Source organism: Oncorhynchus mykiss, chromosome 31 (genome assembly GCF_013265735.2).
Source record: "Oncorhynchus mykiss isolate Arlee chromosome 31, USDA_OmykA_1.1, whole genome shotgun sequence".
NCBI classification, from domain to species: domain Eukaryota; kingdom Metazoa; phylum Chordata; class Actinopteri; order Salmoniformes; family Salmonidae; genus Oncorhynchus; species Oncorhynchus mykiss.
In genome coordinates, this window is record NC_050571.1 from 13,692,669 (window position 1) to 13,710,168 (window position 17,500).

The 17,500-nt window shown below is 46.6% G+C and overlaps 1 protein-coding gene across 3 annotated transcripts in view; it reads left to right on the forward strand.

Annotated features, from left to right (window-relative positions):
- Positions 1-17,500, forward strand: part of LOC110504625 (actin-binding LIM protein 3) — a 103,698-nt gene that overhangs the window by 75,578 nt on the left and 10,620 nt on the right. Inside the window, exons 9-14 of one of the 3 annotated variants that reach the window (XM_036970230.1) lie at positions 3,114-3,185; positions 5,503-5,526; positions 5,932-6,061; positions 6,565-6,675; positions 7,006-7,056; positions 16,830-16,946. In XM_036970230.1, the coding sequence (XP_036826125.1) occupies positions 3,114-3,185; positions 5,503-5,526; positions 5,932-6,061; positions 6,565-6,675; positions 7,006-7,056; positions 16,830-16,946 (505 nt within the window). Of the gene's footprint in view, positions 1-3,113; positions 3,186-5,502; positions 5,527-5,931; positions 6,062-6,564; positions 6,676-7,005; positions 7,057-16,817; positions 16,947-17,500 lie in introns of all 3 variants that reach the window. The other 2 variants (XM_036970231.1, XM_036970232.1) reach the window with 2 other exon arrangements.

Consider the following 17,500-nt stretch of genomic DNA (forward strand, 5'->3'; position numbering starts at 1 on the left):
TACTAAACAGAAACACAGATATCACTCTACTCTACAGAAACACAGATATCACTCTACTTGTAGATATGTATTGTTGAAATAAGGAGGGACAGGAGGCAGGAGGGACAGAGAGGCAGGAGGGACAGGAGGCAGGAGGGACAGAGAGGCAGGAGGGACAGAGAGGCAGGAGGGACAGGAGGCCTTCTAGCTCCTGCTGTGTTCTCACTGTTCATTACTGGAACAATGTTTTATTTTTTGTTTTGTATGTAATGTAAATGCTTTAATGTGTTTGGACCCCAGGGAGAGTAGCTGCTGCCTTGGCAGAACTAATGGGATCCATATTAAATCCAAAGGAAGAGTAGCTGCTGCCTTGGCAGAACTAATGGGATCCATATTAAATCCAAAGGAAGAGTAGCTGCTGCCTTGGCAGAACTAATGGGATCCATATTAAATCCAAAGGAAGAGTAGCTGATGCCTTGGCAGAACTAATGGGGATCCATAATAAACCCCAGGAAGAGTAGCTGATGCCTTGGCAGAACTAATGGGATCCATATTAAATCCAAAGGAAGAGTAGCTGCTGCCTTGGAAGAACCAATGGGGATCCATAATAAACCCCAGGAAGAGTAGGTGCTGCCTTGGCAGAACTAATGGGGATCCATAATAAATCCCAGGGAGAGTAGCTGATGCCTTGGCAGAACTAATGGGGATCCATAATAAACCCCAGGGAGAGTAGCTGCTGCCTTGGCAGAACTAATGGGATCCATATTAAATCCAAAGGAAGAGTAGCTGCTGCCTTGGCAGAACTAATGGGATCCATAATAAATCCAAAGGAAGAGTAGCTGCTGCCTTGGCAGAACTAATGGGGATCCTTAATAAACCCCAGGGAGAGTAGCTGCTGCCTTGGCAGAACTAATGGGGATCCATAATAAACCCCAGGGAGAGTAGCTGCTGCCTTGGCAGAACTAATGGGGATCCTTAATAAACCCCAGGGAGAGTAGCTGCTGCCTTGGCAGAACTAATGGGGATCCATAATAAACCACAGGAAGAGTAGCTGCTGCCTTGGCAGAACTAATGGGATCCATATTAAATCCAAAGGAAGAGTAGCTGCTGCCTTGGAAGAACCAATGGGGATCCATAATAAACCCCAGGAAGAGTAGGTGCTGCCTTGGCAGAACTAATGGGGATCCATAATAAATCCCAGGGAGAGTAGCTGATGCCTTGGCAGAACTAATGGGGATCCATAATAAACCCCAGGGAGAGTAGCTGCTGCCTTGGCAGAACTAATGGGATCCATATTAAATCCAAAGGAAGAGTAGCTGCTGCCTTGGCAGAACTAATGGGATCCATAATAAATCCAAAGGAAGAGTAGCTGCTGCCTTGGCAGAACTAATGGGGATCCATAATAAACCCCAGGGAGAGTAGCTGATGCCTTGGCAGAACTAATGGGGATCCATAATAAACCCCAGGGAGAGTAGCTGATGCCTTGGCAGAACTAATGGGGATCCATAATAAACCCCAGGGAGAGTAGCTGATGCCTTGGCACAACTAATGGGATCCATAATAAACCCCAGGGAGAGTAGCTGATGCCTTGGCAGAACTAATGGGGATCCTTAATAAACCCCAGGGAGAGTAGCTGCTGCCTTGGCAGAACTAATGGGGATCCTTAATAAACCCCAGGAAGAGTAGCTGCTGCCTTGGCAGAACTAATGGGGATCCTTAATAAACCCCAGGGAGAGTAGCTGCTGCCTTGGCAGAACTAATGGGGATCCTTAATAAACCCCAGGGAGAGTAGCTGCTGCCTTGGCAGAACTAATGGGGATCCATAATAAACCCCAGGGAGAGTAGCTGCTGCCTTGGCAGAACTAATGGGGATCCTTAATAAACCCCAGGGAGAGTAGCTGCTGCCTTGGCAGAACTAATGGGGATCCATAATAAACCACAGGAAGAGTAGCTGCTGCCTTGGCAGAACTAATGGGGATCCTTAATAAACCCCAGGGAGAGTAGCTGCTGCCTTGGCAGAACTAATGGGGATCCTTAATAAACCCCAGGGAGAGTAGCTGCTGCCTTGGCAGAACTAATGGGGATCCATAATAAACCCCAGGGAGAGTAGCTGCTGCCTTGGCAGAACTAATGGGGATCCTTAATAAACCCCAGGGAGAGTAGCTGCTGCCTTGGCAGAACTAATGGGGATCCTTAATAAACCCCAGGAAGAGTAGCTGCTGCCTTGGCAGAACTAATGGGGATCCTTAATAAACCCCAGGGAGAGTAGCTGCTGCCTTGGCAGAACTAATGGGGATCCTTAATAAACCCCAGGGAGAGTAGCTGCTGCCTTGGCAGAACTAATGGGGATCCATAATAAACCCCAGGGAGAGTAGCTGCTGCCTTGGCAGAACTAATGGGGATCCTTAATAAACCCCAGGGAGAGTAGCTGCTGCCTTGGCAGAACTAATGGGGATCCATAATAAACCACAGGAAGAGTAGCTGCTGCCTTGGCAGAACTAATGGGGATCCTTAATAAACCCCAGGGAGAGTAGCTGCTGCCTTGGCAGAACTAATGGGGATCCTTAATAAACCCCAGGGAGAGTAGCTGCTGCCTTGGCAGAACTAATGGGGATCCATAATAAACCACAGGAAGAGTAGCTGCTGCCTTGGCAGAACTAATGGGGATCCTTAATAAACCCCAGGGAGAGTAGCTGCTGCCTTGGCAGAACTAATGGGGATCCTTAATAAACCCCAGGGAGAGTAGCTGCTGCCTTGGCAGAACTAATGGGGATCCTTAATAAACCCCAGGGAGAGTAGCTGCTGCCTTGGCAGAACTAATGGGGATCCATAATAAACCACAGGAAGAGTAGCTGCTGCCTTGGCAGAACTAATGGGGATCCTTAATAAACCCCAGGGAGAGTAGCTGCTGCCTTGGCAGAACTAATGGGGATCCTTAATAAACCCCAGGGAGAGTAGCTGCTGCCTTGGCAGAACTAATGGGGATCCTTAATAAACCCCAGGGAGAGTAGCTGCTGCCTTGGCAGAACTAATGGGGATCCTTAATAAATACAAAATACAAACTTTTCCCACGTCATCTGGAATGTTTATCTTTCTTACACTCCTTCCTGTCTTTCTTTTCTTTCTTCCCACAGCACAGACGTCTGTCAGAGACCTCCATCTCTCCACCGGGCTCGTCAATTGGCTCTCCCAGTCGTGTCATCTGTGTGAGTAACCAATCACTAGCCAATCTTCCTCTACCTCCACCCAACCTTCAGGGCTCACTAGCTTTGAATACAAAAACCCAATGGACAAATCCATTTTCTCCTAAAGTGTGCACTCGTTCACTATTTCTCACCATCTAGAACACTTGGATGTGTGTAAACCTGGGCTAGAGGAAATCTCTACCGCATGTAATTTACTATTAAATCAAATTAATTATTTATCATAATATGAATACTATATGTATTCTTTACCATGAGATGTAAAGTGGGTAAAGTGACATCAGGACAGATAATAACAAGGTAATTGAGGTAGATATTTACATTAAGGAGGGTAAAGTGACATCAGGATAGATAATAACAAGGTAATTGAGGTAGATATTTACATTAAGGAGGGTAAAGTGACATCAGGATAGATAATAACAAGGTAATTGAGGTAGATATTTACATTAAGGAGGGTAAAGTGACTAGGCATCAGGATAGATAATAACAAGGTAATTGAGGTAGATATTTACATTAAGGAGGGTAAAGTGACTAGGCATCAGGTTAGATAATAACAAGGTAATTGAGGTAGATATTTACATTAAGGAGGTTAAAGTGTCATCAGGATAGAGTCTTTGGCAATTTTTTGGGGCCTCCAGTGATGTACTGGGCAGTCCGCACCACCCTCTGTAGCGCCTTGCGGTCCAGGGCGGTGCATTTACTGTACCAAGCGGTGAAAAAGCCAGTCAAAATGCTCTCGACGGTGCAGCTGTATAACTCTTTGAGGATCTGAGGGCCCGTGCCAAATCTTCTGAGTGGGAAGAGGCACTGTCATGCCCACTTCACGACTGTGCAGGTGTGAATGGACCATGTTAAATCAGTGAAGGGAAGTGAACAAGTGCACACTTTGGGAGGAAGGAGAGATAATTGTGACTGTCACTGTGGCCCTGCCCAATACAGATAGGAGGCACCGGTTCATACTCCACTCATCACTCACCCCTGAACCCTGACACCTGACCTCACCTTACACTGCTACCGAAGTCCTCTTGTTATGTTGGAACACAGCCTGTGTGTGTGTGACTGTGTGCTCTGTTTGGACTGCAACTAGTCTTTTCTGAACTGTCCTGTAGAGTCACTACTGCTGTTGGAAATATTAGATTACACATACATGCACATAAACACACGTAGAGACAGTGTTTGTTCTCTGAGCTTTGGCCTCGTAATCCATGACCTTTTTGCTCAGGGTGATGGATGATTGCAAAACACAGAGTAAGCTCTCTCTCTCTCTCACTCTCTCTCTCTCTCACTGCTTTGTGGAGCTGGAGGTCATCTCAGGGAGTTGTCAGACCCTGCAGTACATAGTCAGCAGTCAGTCACATGTTCACTGTACAGTGTGTGTTGTGTCAGTGTAGGGCTTGTACTGTCAGCATGCTCTACAGTCTGCAGCACGCTATCCATGTAATTGGGTTTTCATGCGTAAATGTCTTTCATGTCCTGTGTGTGTGGTTGTTTCTTTGTGTGCGTGTGCATGTGTGCGTGTGTGCGTGTGTGTGTGTGTGTGTGCGCGTGTGTGTGTGTGTGCGTGTTTGTGTGTGTGTGTGTGTGCGTGTGCGTGTGTGTGTGCGTGTGCGTGTGTGTGTGTGTGTGTGGTTGTTTCTTTGTGTGCGTGTGTGCGTATGTGCATGTGTCCGTGTGTGTGTGTGTGTGTGTGTGTTTGTGTGTGTGTGTCATGTCCTGTCCCACCCCAGGCCAGGGTGGAGAATGTGATGCCAGACTATTAAGACTTTGCCGCACTGCCTAAGGTCAAGGCCATATATGAGGTCCAGCCACCGGACCTCATATCATCCTACCAGCAACAGAATCATCCTAACATATCATCCTATCAGCCACATAATCATCCTACCATATCATCCTACCAGCTACAGAATCATCCTACCATATCATCCTACCAGCCACAGAATCGTCCTACCATATCATCCTACCAGCAACATAATCATCCTACCATATCATCCTCCCAGCCACAGAATCGTCCTACCATATCATCCTACCAGCAACATAATCATCCTACCATATCATCCTCCCAGCCCTACCCCAGATACTCCTCAGATGACATAGAGACCTTCAGCTATGGAGAGGTATTACATGCTATGAAGCTATCAGGAAATACACCTACGTTATTTTCTTATACACTTTCTCTAAATTCACTGACAAATACTGTATATTTCTAAACTTGATGTCAATGTAGACTGAACTGAATCCATTTCCACAGTTGAGATAATGGTCCATTATGCTTCAGACAATGACTTCTGCCTTATTTCTTTCTCATGTATTTCTTTTTCAGTCACTTGGGACTCTCTATTCTCAGGTTAGTAACCTTGTTGTTTTACAGTCACCTCGGACTCTGTTCTCAGGTTAGTAACCGTGTTGTTTTACAGTCACCTGGGACTCTGTTCTCAGGTTAGTAACCTTGTTGTTTTACAGTCACCTGGGACTCTGTTCTCAGGTTAGTAACCGTGTTGTTTTACAGTCACCTGGGACTCTCTGTTCTCAGGTTAGTAACCGTGTTGTTTTACAGTCACCTGGGACTCTGTTTTTAGGTTACTAATCGTGTTTCCAACAGAATGAAGAATAATTTCTGCGATCAGTTGCCTTTGGATAAGTGGATAGTTAGTTATAGTTAGATAGTTAGACTCCCTGTATATCTCCCTCTCTTTTCCCTTTCCCATCACTCTATCTCTGTCTCCCTCTATTTCTCTCCCCCTCCCTCTAGAAGCTGTATGACAGTGTAGACATGAAACAGAGACAGTGTTCCAATCCCGGCTACATGGACTCTCCCTCCTTCAGCCGTCAAGCCATGTCTCCCATCATGCCTTGCTCACCGCAGCACTATGGACACCCCGGTGAGTCACACATGCACTCATTCAGGCAACCAATCAATCAACCGGTCAATCAATGAAATCGTATTTGTGTCGCGCTTTTTACAAATGCATTCAAGAGCAAGAGGGTCTAGCCTCAGGTTGAGCACTCTGGAATAAATCTGTTTCTGAAAGAGCTGTGCAAACATTCCTCCTCTTCCTGTCAATCTCCTTCCATTTCTGGCTACTGACCATAAAAGCAATGGATAGATCTTCCACCGTATCACTTACAGCAGTTAGTGCAGTCAACGGCAGTGATCAGAAGGGGAAGGAGACTTATAACATTCCTTCTAGCTTCCTGTGCTCATGTGGTGCAGTATGCCTTTCCTCAATGCTGTTGAAATGCATACTGCACCTAATTGGCTCAGGTGATTGCCTGGCAGATGCTGTTGATCATCTTTGCCTTTGGTTATGATTGGTTGGGAGGGACTGGAGGGCAGGACAAAGGATTTCTTCATGCTCATGTTTCCTTTGCTGTGATTGGCTAGTGCTGGCTGCAGGCTCTGAGAGTGGCAGGAGCTCACCCTATTACGGCTCGCTGGAGGGACGGCCTAGTTCTTCTACCACATACCACGCCCCCAAGCATTTCCATGTGCCAGGTAGGACTACACTTCAACTGCGTTCCAAATGGCCCCCTGTTCTTTATAGTGGCGCAATATATATGGAATAGGGTGTCATTTGGGACACGGCCTTCTCTTCATCTCCTCATCCTTCCATCTTCTCCACTTCTGCTCCTCCTCGATTTTTATATTTCCTCAAACTCTCTCGTTATCAGCTACGGTAGCTATGATACGGTACAGCACTTCCCTTTGTACCTTTTCCTTTACCTCATTTTACCCCTCCCTCCCTCACTCCTCCATGTTTCACATCACTCTTCTCCCTTCTCTTGTTCTCTCTTTCTCCCTCCCTCCTTCTCTCTCTTTCCCCAGCCTCAGGCGAACCCAACATCTACCACAAACCTCCCATCTATAAGAGAATGGGTACAGTGACTTAGCCTGTCTTATCCTGGCCGTTGTCCTACCTGGGACTTATTGTTTAGATTAATGTTTTCTGTAGCCAATTGTTTATAGTGCAGGGGTTTAGCCCTGCTCTTTAGTCTGCCTGTCTTCCTATCAGTGTAGAAGCCCTCGGTGTGTGTGTGTGTGTGTGTGTGTGTGTGTGTGTGTGTGTGTGTGTGTGTGTGTGTGTGTGTGTGTGTGTGTGTGTGTGCGTGCGTTTGTGTGTGTGTGTGTGTGTGTGTGTGTGTGTGTGTGTGTGTGTGTGTGTGTGTGTGTGTGTGTGTGTGTGTGTGTGTGTGTGTGTGTGTGTGTGTGTGTGCACTTTAGCTTGTGTCAGAAAGAAGATTAAATAAGTATAAGATGAGATGAAAGGTTAGTTCAGGTCCCCAGTGGTAGATGAAGGGTTAGTTCAGGTCCACAGTTGTAGATGAAGGGTTAGTTCAGGTCCACAGTGGTAGATGAAGGGTTAGTTCAGGACCACAGTGGTAGATGAAGGGTTAGTTCAGGACCACAGTGGTAGATGAAGGTTTAGTTCAGGTCCACAGTGGTAGATGAAGGGTTAGTTCAGGTCCACAGTGGTAGATGAAGGGTTAGTTCAGGACCACAGTGGTAGATGAAGGGTTAGTTCAGGTCCACAGGGGTAGATGAAGGGTTAGTTCAGGTCCACAGTGGTAGATGAAGGGTTAGTTCAGGTCCACAGTGGTAGATTAAGGGATAGTTCAGGACCACAGTGGTAGATGAAGGGTTAGTTCAGGTCCACAGTGGTAGATGAAGGGTTAGTTCAGGTCCACAGTGGTAGTTGAAGGGTTAGTTCAAGACCACAGTGGTAGATGAAGGGTTAGTTCAGGACCACAGTGGTATATGAAGGGTTAGTTCAGGTCCACAGTGGTAGATGAAGGGTTAGTTCAGGACCAAAGTGGTAGATGAAGGGTTAGTTCAGGATCACAGTGGTAGATGAGAGGTTAGTTCAGGACCACAGTGGTAGATGAAGGGTTAGTTCAGGTCCACAGTGGTAGATGAAGGGTTAGTTCAGTTCCACAGTGGTAGATGAAGGGTTAGTACAGGACCACAGTGGTAGATGAAGGGTTAGTTCAGGTCCACAGTGGTAGATAAGGGTTAGTTCAGGACCACAGTGGTAGATGAAGGGTTAGTTCAGGACCACAGGGGTAGATGAAGGGTTAGTTCAGGTCCACAGTTTTATATGACGGGTTAGTTCAGGACCACAGTGGTAGATGAAGGGTTAGTTCAGGTCCACAGTAGTAGATGAAGGGTTAGTTCAGGACCACAGTGGTAGATGAAGGGTTAGTTCAGGATCACAGTGGTAGATGAAAGGTTAGTTCAGGTCCACAGTGGTAGATGAAGGGTTAGTTCAGGACCACAGTGGTAGATGAAGGGTTAGTTCAAGTCCACAGTGGTAGATGAAGCGTTAGTTCAGGTCCACTGTTGTAGATGAAGGATTAGTTCAGGTCCACAGTAGTAGATGAAGGGTTAGTTCAGGACCACAGTGGTAGATGAAGGGTTAGTTCAGGACCACAGTGGTAGATGAAGGGTTAGTTCAGGTCCACAGTTTTATATGACGGGTTAGTTCAGGACCACAGTGGTAGATGAAGGGTTAGTTCAGGTCCACAGTAGTAGATGAAGGGTTAGTTCAGGACCACAGTGGTAGATGAAGGGTTAGTTCAGGTCCACAGTAGCAGATGAAGGGTTAGTTCAGGACCACAGTGGTAGATGAAGGGTTAGTTCAGGATCACAGTGGTAGATGAAAGGTTAGTTCAGGTCTACAGTGGTAGATGAAGGGTTAGTTCAGGACCACAGTGGTAGATGATGGGTTAGATCAGGTCCACAGTAGTAGATGAAGGGTTAGTTCAGGACCACAGTGGTAGATGAAGGGTTAGTTCAGGACCACAGTGGTAGATGAAGGGTTAGTTCATTACCACAGTGGTAGATGAAGGGTTAGTTCAGGTCCACAGTTTTATATGACGGGTTAGTTCAGGACCACAGTGGTAGATGAAGGGTTAGTTCAGGTCCACAGTGGTAGATGAAGGGTTAGTTCAGGTCCACAGTTTTATATGACGGGTTAGTTCAGGACCACAGTGGTAGATGAAGGGTTAGTTCAGGACCACAGTGGTAGATGAAGGGTTAGTTCAGGACCACAGTGGTAGATGAAGGGTTAGTTCAGGTCCACAGTTTTATATGATGGGTTAGTTCAGGACCACAGTGGTAGATGAAGGGTTAGTTCAGGTCCACAGTAGTAGATGAAGGGTTAGTTCAGGACCACAGTGGTAGATGAAGGGTTAGTTCAGGACCACAGTGGTAGATTAAGGGTTAGTTCAGGACCATAGTGGTAGATGAAAGGTTAGTTCAGGACCACAGTGGTAGATGAAGGGTTAGTTCAGGACCACAGTGGTATATGAAGGGTTAGTTCAGGTCCACAGTGGTAGATGAAGGGTTAGTTCAGGACCAAAGTGGTAGATGAAGGGTTAGTTCAGGATCACAGTGGTAGATGAGAGGTTAGTTCAGGACCACAGTGCTAGATGAAGGGTTAGTTCAGGTCCACAGTGGTAGATGAAGGGTTAGTTCAGTTCCACAGTGGTAGATGAAGGGTTAGTACAGGACCACAGTGGTAGATGAAGGGTTAGTTCAGGTCCACAGTGGTAGATGAAGGGTTAGTTCAGGACCACAGTGGTAGATGAAGGGTTAGTTCAGGTCCACAGTTGTATATGAAGGGTTAGTTCAGGTCCACAGTGGTAGATGAAGGGTTAGTTATAGACCACTGTGGTAGATGAAGGGTTAGTTCAGGACCACAGTGGTAGATGAAGGGTTAGTTCAGGTCCACAGTTGTATATGAAGGGTTAGTTCAGGTCCACAGTGGTAGATGAAGGGTTAGTTATAGACCACAGTGGTAGATGAAGGGTTAGTTCAGGATCACAGTGGTAGATGAAGGGTTAGTTCAGGTCCACAGTTGTATATGAAGGGTTAGTTCAGGACCAGAGTGGTAGATGAATGGTTGGTTCAGGTCCACAGTGGTAGATGAAGGGTTAGTTCAGGTCCACAGTGGTAGTTGAAGGGTTAGTTCAGGTCCACAGTGGTAGTTGAAGGGTTAGTTCAGGACCACAGTGGTAGATTAAGGGATAGTTCAGGTCCCCAGTGGTAGATGAAGGGTTAGTTCAGGTCCACAGTGGTAGATGAAGGGTTAGTTCAGGACCACAGTGGTAGATGAAGGGTTAGTTCAGGTCCACAGTTGTAGATGAAGGGTTAGTTCAGGTCCACAGTGGTAGATTAAGAGTTAGTTCAGGTCAACAGTGGTAGATGAAGGGTTAGTTCAGGACCACAGTGGTAGATGAAGGGTTAGTTCAAGTCCACAGTGGTAGATGAAGGGTTAGTTCAGGTCCATAGTTGCAGATGAAGGATTAGTTCAGGTCCACAGTAGTAGATGAAGGGTTAGTTCAGGACCACAGTGGTAGATGAAGGGTTAGTTCAGGACCACAGTGGTAGATGAAGGGTTAGTTCAGGTCCACAGTTTTATATGACGGGTTAGTTCAGGACCACAGTGGTAGATGAAGGGTTAGTTCAGGTCCACAGTAGTAGATGAAGGGTTAGTTCAGGACCACAGTGGTAGATGAAGGGTTAGTTCAGGTCCACAGTAGTAGATGAAGGGTTAGTTCAGGACCACAGTGGTAGATGAAGGGTTAGTTCAGGATCACAGTGGTAGATGAAAGGTTAGTTCAGGTCTACAGTGGTAGATGAAGGGTTAGTTCAGGACCACAGTGGTAGATGATGGGTTAGATCAGGTCCACAGTAGTAGATGAAGGGTTAGTTCAGGACCACAGTGGTAGATGAAGGGTTAGTTCAGGACCACAGTGGTAGATGAAGGGTTAGTTCAGGTCCACAGTAGTAGATGAAGGGTTAGTTCAGGACCACAGTGGTAGATGAAGGGTTAGTTCATTACCACAGTGGTAGATGAAGGGTTAGTTCAGGTCCACAGTTTTATATGACGGGTTAGTTCAGGACCACAGTGGTAGATGAAGGGTTAGTTCAGGTCCACAGTGGTAGATGAAGGGTTAGTTCAGGTCCACAGTTTTATATGACGGGTTAGTTCAGGACCACAGTGGTAGATGAAGGGTTAGTTCAGGACCACAGTGGTAGATGAAGGGTTAGTTCAGGACCACAGTGGTAGATGAAGGGTTAGTTCAGGTCCACAGTTTTATATGACGGGTTAGTTCAGGACCACAGTGGTAGATGAAGGGTTAGTTCAGGTCCACAGTAGTAGATGAAGGGTTAGTTCAGGACCACAGTGGTAGATGAAGGGTTAGTTCAGGACCACAGTGGTAGATTAAGGGTTAGTTCAGGACCATAGTGGTAGATGAAAGGTTAGTTCAAGACCACAGTGGTAGATGAAGGGTTAGTTCAGGACCACAGTGGTATATGAAGGGTTAGTTCAGGTCCACAGTGGTAGATGAAGGGTTAGTTCAGGACCAAAGTGGTAGATGAAGGGTTAGTTCAGGATCACAGTGGTAGATGAGAGGTTAGTTCAGGACCACAGTGGTAGATGAAGGGTTAGTTCAGGTCCACAGTGGTAGATGAAGGGTTAGTTCAGTTCCACAGTGGTAGATGAAGGGTTAGTACAGGACCACAGTGGTAGATGAAGGGTTAGTTCAGGTCCACAGTGGTAGATAAGGGTTAGTTCAGGACCACAGTGGTAGATGAAGGGTTAGTTCAGGACCACAGCGGTAGATGAAGGGTTAGTTCAGGTCCACAGTTTTATATGACGGGTTAGTTCAGGACCACAGTGGTAGATGAAGGGTTAGTTCAGGTCCACAGTAGTAGATGAAGGGTTAGTTCAGGACCACAGTGGTAGATGAAGGGTTAGTTCAGGATCACAGTGGTAGATGAAAGGTTAGTTCAGGTCCACAGTGGTAGATGAAGGGTTAGTTCAGGACCACAGTGGTAGATGAAGGGTTAGTTCAAGTCCACAGTGGTAGATGAAGGGTTAGTTCAGGTCCACAGTTGTAGATGAAGGATTAGTTCAGGTCCACAGTAGTAGATGAAGGGTTAGTTCAGGACCACAGTGGTAGATGAAGGGTTAGTTCAGGACCACAGTGGTAGATGAAGGGTTAGTTCAGGTCCACAGTTTGATATGACGGGTTAGTTCAGGACCACAGTGGTAGATGAAGGGTTAGTTCAGGTCCACAGTAGTAGATGAAGGGTTAGTTCAGGACCACAGTGGTAGATGAAGGGTTAGTTCAGGTCCACAGTAGCAGATGAAGGGTTAGTTCAGGACCACAGTGGTAGATGAAGGGTTAGTTCAGGATCACAGTGGTAGATGAAAGGTTAGTTCAGGTCTACAGTGGTAGATGAAGGGTTAGTTCAGGACCACAGTGGTAGATGATGGGTTAGATCAGGTCCACAGTAGTAGATGAAGGGTTAGTTCAGGACCACAGTGGTAGATGAAGGGTTAGTTCAGGACCACAGTGGTAGATGAAGGGTTAGTTCATTACCACAGTGGTAGATGAAGGGTTAGTTCAGGTCCACAGTTTTATATGACGGGTTAGTTCAGGACCACAGTGGTAGATGAAGGGTTAGTTCAGGTCCACAGTGGTAGATGAAGGGTTAGTTCAGGTCCACAGTTTTATATGACGGGTTAGTTCAGGACCACAGTGGTAGATGAAGGGTTAGTTCAGGACCACAGTGGTAGATGAAGGGTTAGTTCAGGACCACAGTGGTAGATGAAGGGTTAGTTCAGGTCCACAGTTTTATATGATGGGTTAGTTCAGGACCACAGTGGTAGATGAAGGGTTTGTTCAGGTCCACAGTAGTAGATGAAGGGTTAGTTCAGGACCACAGTGGTAGATGAAGGGTTAGTTCAGGACCACAGTGGTAGATTAAGGGTTAGTTCAGGACCATAGTGGTAGATGAAAGGTTAGTTCAGGACCACAGTGGTAGATGAAGGGTTAGTTCAGGACCACAGTGGTATATGAAGGGTTAGTTCAGGTCCACAGTGGTAGATGAAGGGTTAGTTCAGGACCAAAGTGGTAGATGAAGGGTTAGTTCAGGATCACAGTGGTAGATGAGAGGTTAGTTCAGGACCACAGTGCTAGATGAAGGGTTAGTTCAGGTCCACAGTGGTAGATGAAGGGTTAGTTCAGTTCCACAGTGGTAGATGAAGGGTTAGTACAGGACCACAGTGGTAGATGAAGGGTTAGTTCAGGTCCACAGTGGTAGATGAAGGGTTAGTTCAGGACCACAGTGGTAGATGAAGGGTTAGTTCAGGACCACAGCGGTAGATGAAGGGTTAGTTCAGGTCCACAGTTTTATATGACGGGTTAGTTCAGGACCACAGTGGTAGATGAAGGGTTAGTTCAGGTCCACAGTAGTAGATGAAGGGTTAGTTCAGGACCACAGTGGTAGATGAAGGGTTAGTTCAGGATCACAGTGGTAGATGAAAGGTTAGTTCAGGTCCACAGTGGTAGATGAAGGGTTAGTTCAGGACCACAGTGGTAGATGAAGGGTTAGTTCAGGACCACAGTGGTAGATGAAAGGTTAGTTCAGGACCACAGTGGTAGATGAAGGGTTAGTTCAGGACCACAGTGTTAGATGCAGGGTTAGTTCAGGTCCACAGTGGTAGATGAAGGGTTAGTTCAGGACCAAAGTGGTAGATGAAGGGTTAGTTCAGGATCACAGTGGTAGATAAAAGGTTAGTTCAGGACCACAGTGGTAGATGAAGGGTTAGTTCAGGTCCACAGTGGTAGATGAAGGGTTAGTTCAGTTCCACAGTGGTAGATGAAGGGTTAGTACAGGACCACAGTGGTAGATGAAGGGTTAGTTCAGGTCCACAGTGGTAGATGAAGGGTTAGTTCAGGTCCACAGTGGTAGATGAAGGGTTAGTTCAGGACCACAGTGGTAGATGAAGGGTTAGTTCAGGACCACAGTGGTAGATGAAGGGTTAGTTCAGGACCACAGTGGTAGATGAAGGGTTAGTTCAGGACCACAGTGGTAGATGAAAGGTTACTTCAGGACCACAGTGGTAGATGAAAGGTTACTTCATGACCACAGTGGTAGATGAAGGGTTAGTTCAGATCCACAGTGGTAGTTGAAGGGTTAGGTCAGGTTTCTTAAGATACCACAGTGGTAGATGAAGGGTTAGGTCAGGACCACAGTGGTAGTTGAAGGGTTAGTTCAGGTCCACAGTTGTATTTGAAGGGTTAGTTCAGGACCACAGTGGTAGATAAAGGGTTAGTTCAGGACCACAGTGGTAGATGACTGGTTAGTTCAGGTCCACAGTGGTAGATGACGGGTTAGTTCAGGACCACAGTGGTAGATTAAGGGTTAGTTCAGGACCACAGTGGTAGATGAAGGGTTAGTTCAGGTCTCTTAAGAGACCACAGTGGTAGATGAAGGATTAGTGCAGGACCACAGTGGTAGATGAAGGGGTTAGTTCAGGTCTCTTTAGAGACCACAGTGGGAGCCAGCTTCACTCATCTGTTGTAGAATGATACCAGACCACTAGCTGTAAAGGGTTATAGTCTCCTAATATACATCGTTATTCAGGATATTCAAAATGATGTAGGTAACCAGAATACAGATACATGTCATATTTGTGTTTGTTCCTAAAGACTGCTATCCCCTCCCCTTCTCAGCCAACAGTCCTATTGGAGTATAAAGACTGATATCCCCTCCCCTTCTCAGCCAACAGTCCAATCAGAGTATAAAAACCTCTATCCCCTCCCCTTTTCAGCCAACAGTCCAATCAGAGTAGAAAGACTGCTATCCCCTCCCCTTCTCAGCCACAGTCCTATCAGAGTGTAAAGACCTCTATCACCTCCCCTTCTCAGCCAACAGTCCAATCAGAGTAGAAAGACTGCTATCCCCTCTGCTTCTCAGCCAACAGTCCAATCAGAGTATAAAGACTGCTATCCCCTCCCCTTCTCAGCCAACAGTCCAATCAGAGTATAAAGACTGCTATCCCCTCTGCTTCTCAGCCCAACAGTCCAATCAGAGTATAAAGACTGCTATCCCCTCCCCTTCTCAGCCAACAGTCCAATCAGAGTATAAAGACTGCTATCCCCTCCCCTTCTCAGCCAACAGTCCAATCAGAGTATAAAGACTGCTATCCCCTCCCCTTCTCAGCCAACAGTCCAATCAGAGTATAAAGACTGCTATCCCCTCCCCTTCTCAGCCAACAGTCCAATCAGAGTATAAAGACTGCTATCCCCGCCCCTTCTCAGCCAACAGTACAATCAGAGTATAAAGACTGCTATCCCCTCCCCTTCTCAGCCAACAGTCCAATCAGAGTATAAAGACTGCTATCCCCGCCCCTTCTCAGCCAACAGTCCAATCAGAGTATAAAGACTGCTATCCCCGCCCCTTCTCAGCCAACAGTACAATCAGAGTATAAGCGTTATCGTGGTGTGTGTGTGTGTGTGTGTTTTCGTGGTGTGTGTGTATGTGTGTTATCATGGTGTGAGTTTGTTTCATTGCTACATTGTAAACATGTTCCTATTGGGATGCCAATAATGTCTCCCTTTTCTGTTTATTGTTTCTGATTACTTTAATTCACTTTCCTCCTTCCCTCTGCTTCACTTTTCCCTGATGAACTAACTCACCTCTGTAAGTACCTCCGCCCTTTACTGTCTGTCTGTCTGTCTGTCTGTCTGTCTGTCTGTCTGTCTGTCTGTCTGTCTGTCTGTCTGTCTGTCTGTCTGTCTGTCTGTCTGTCTGTCTGTCTGTCTGTCTGCCTGTCTTTTTGTCTGTATGCCTGTCTGTTTGTCTGTATGCCTGTCTGTTTGTCTGTCTGCCTGTCTGTCTGTTTGTCTGTATGCCTGTCTGTTTGTCTGTCTGCCTGTCTGTTTGTCTGTATGCCTGTCTATCAATATGGCATTACACTGCATGTGGATCCCATTGACTGTCATTGACTGGGTATTACCTCTCAATAGCATCAATACCATCCCCAGACCCTGACCTGAGCTCATACAACAGGCTAACAGGGCTGCCTCTGTCTCAGCTGTACACCTGGGTTTAGTCTCTGTCTGTGTGGGTAAGAGCCGATCACTCCCTGTGTCTACTCACCTGTCTGTCTGTACCAGCTGACTATCTACTGACCTGTCTGTCTGTACCAGCTGACTATCTACTGACCTGTCCTTCTGTACCAGCTGACTGTCTACTGACCTGTCTGTCTGTACCAGCTGACTATCTACTGACCTGTCTGTCTGTACCAGCTGACTATCTACTGACCTGTCTGTCTGTACCAGCTGACTATCTACTGACCTGTCTGTCTGTACCAGCTGACTATCTACTGACCTGTCTGTCTGTACCAGCTAACTATCTACTGACCTGTCTGTCTGTACCAGCTGACTGTCTACTGACCTGTCTGTCTGTACCAGCTGACTATCTACTGACCTGTCTGTCTGTACCAGCTAACTATCTACTGACCTGTCTGTCTGTACCAGCTGACTATCTCTCTGAGATCAATCTTTGGACTGGGACTGAAACAAATAATGTAGAATATACCTTCTATAACACTTCCTGTACTCTCTTTCCCAGTACAGTATCTTCCTGTGTATGACCTTTGGGTCACTGTTGGATCACTTTGTCTCAAATGGTACCCTACTCCCTATATAGTGCACTACCTTTAACTATGGTCCATAGGGACCATTATATGCCCACTATATAGGGATTAGGGGCTTATTTTGAATGCAAACTCTAAACTGTGTTATTGTGTTAACAGTCCACTCATCTCTCCACAGACAATCTCCCAGCCACCAAAAGCAGGACCAGCGAAGATCTAATCACATCCTCCAGACTGTCTACCTACTCTCCAGGACCCTACACACAGTCAGAGTCTGACTCCTATCCCTATCCCAGATCCCCTAAAGGTATAACCTACACCCTACACCCTACACCCTACTGTCCAGGACCCTACACACAGTCAGAGTCTGACTCCTACCCCTATCCCAGATCCCCTAAAGGTATAACCTACACCCTACACCCTACACCCTACTCTCCAGAACCCTACACACAGTCAGAGTCTGACTCCTACCCCTATCCCAGATCCCCTAAAGGTATAACCTACAACCTAAACTCTACACCCTACACCCTACACCCTACTCTCCAGAACCCTACACACAGTCAGAGTCTGACTCCGATCCCTATCCCAGATCCCCTAAAGGTATAACCTACACCCTACACCCTACACCCTACTGTCCAGGACCCTACACACAGTCAGAGTCTGACTCCTACCCCTATCCCAGATCCCCTAAAGGTATAACCTACAACCTACACCCTACTCCCTACACCCTACTCTCCAGAACCCTACACACAGTCAGAGTCTGACTCCTACCCCTATCCCAGATCCCCTAAAGGTATAACCTACAACCTAAACTCTACACCCTACACCCTACACCCTACTCTCCAGAACCCTACACACAAT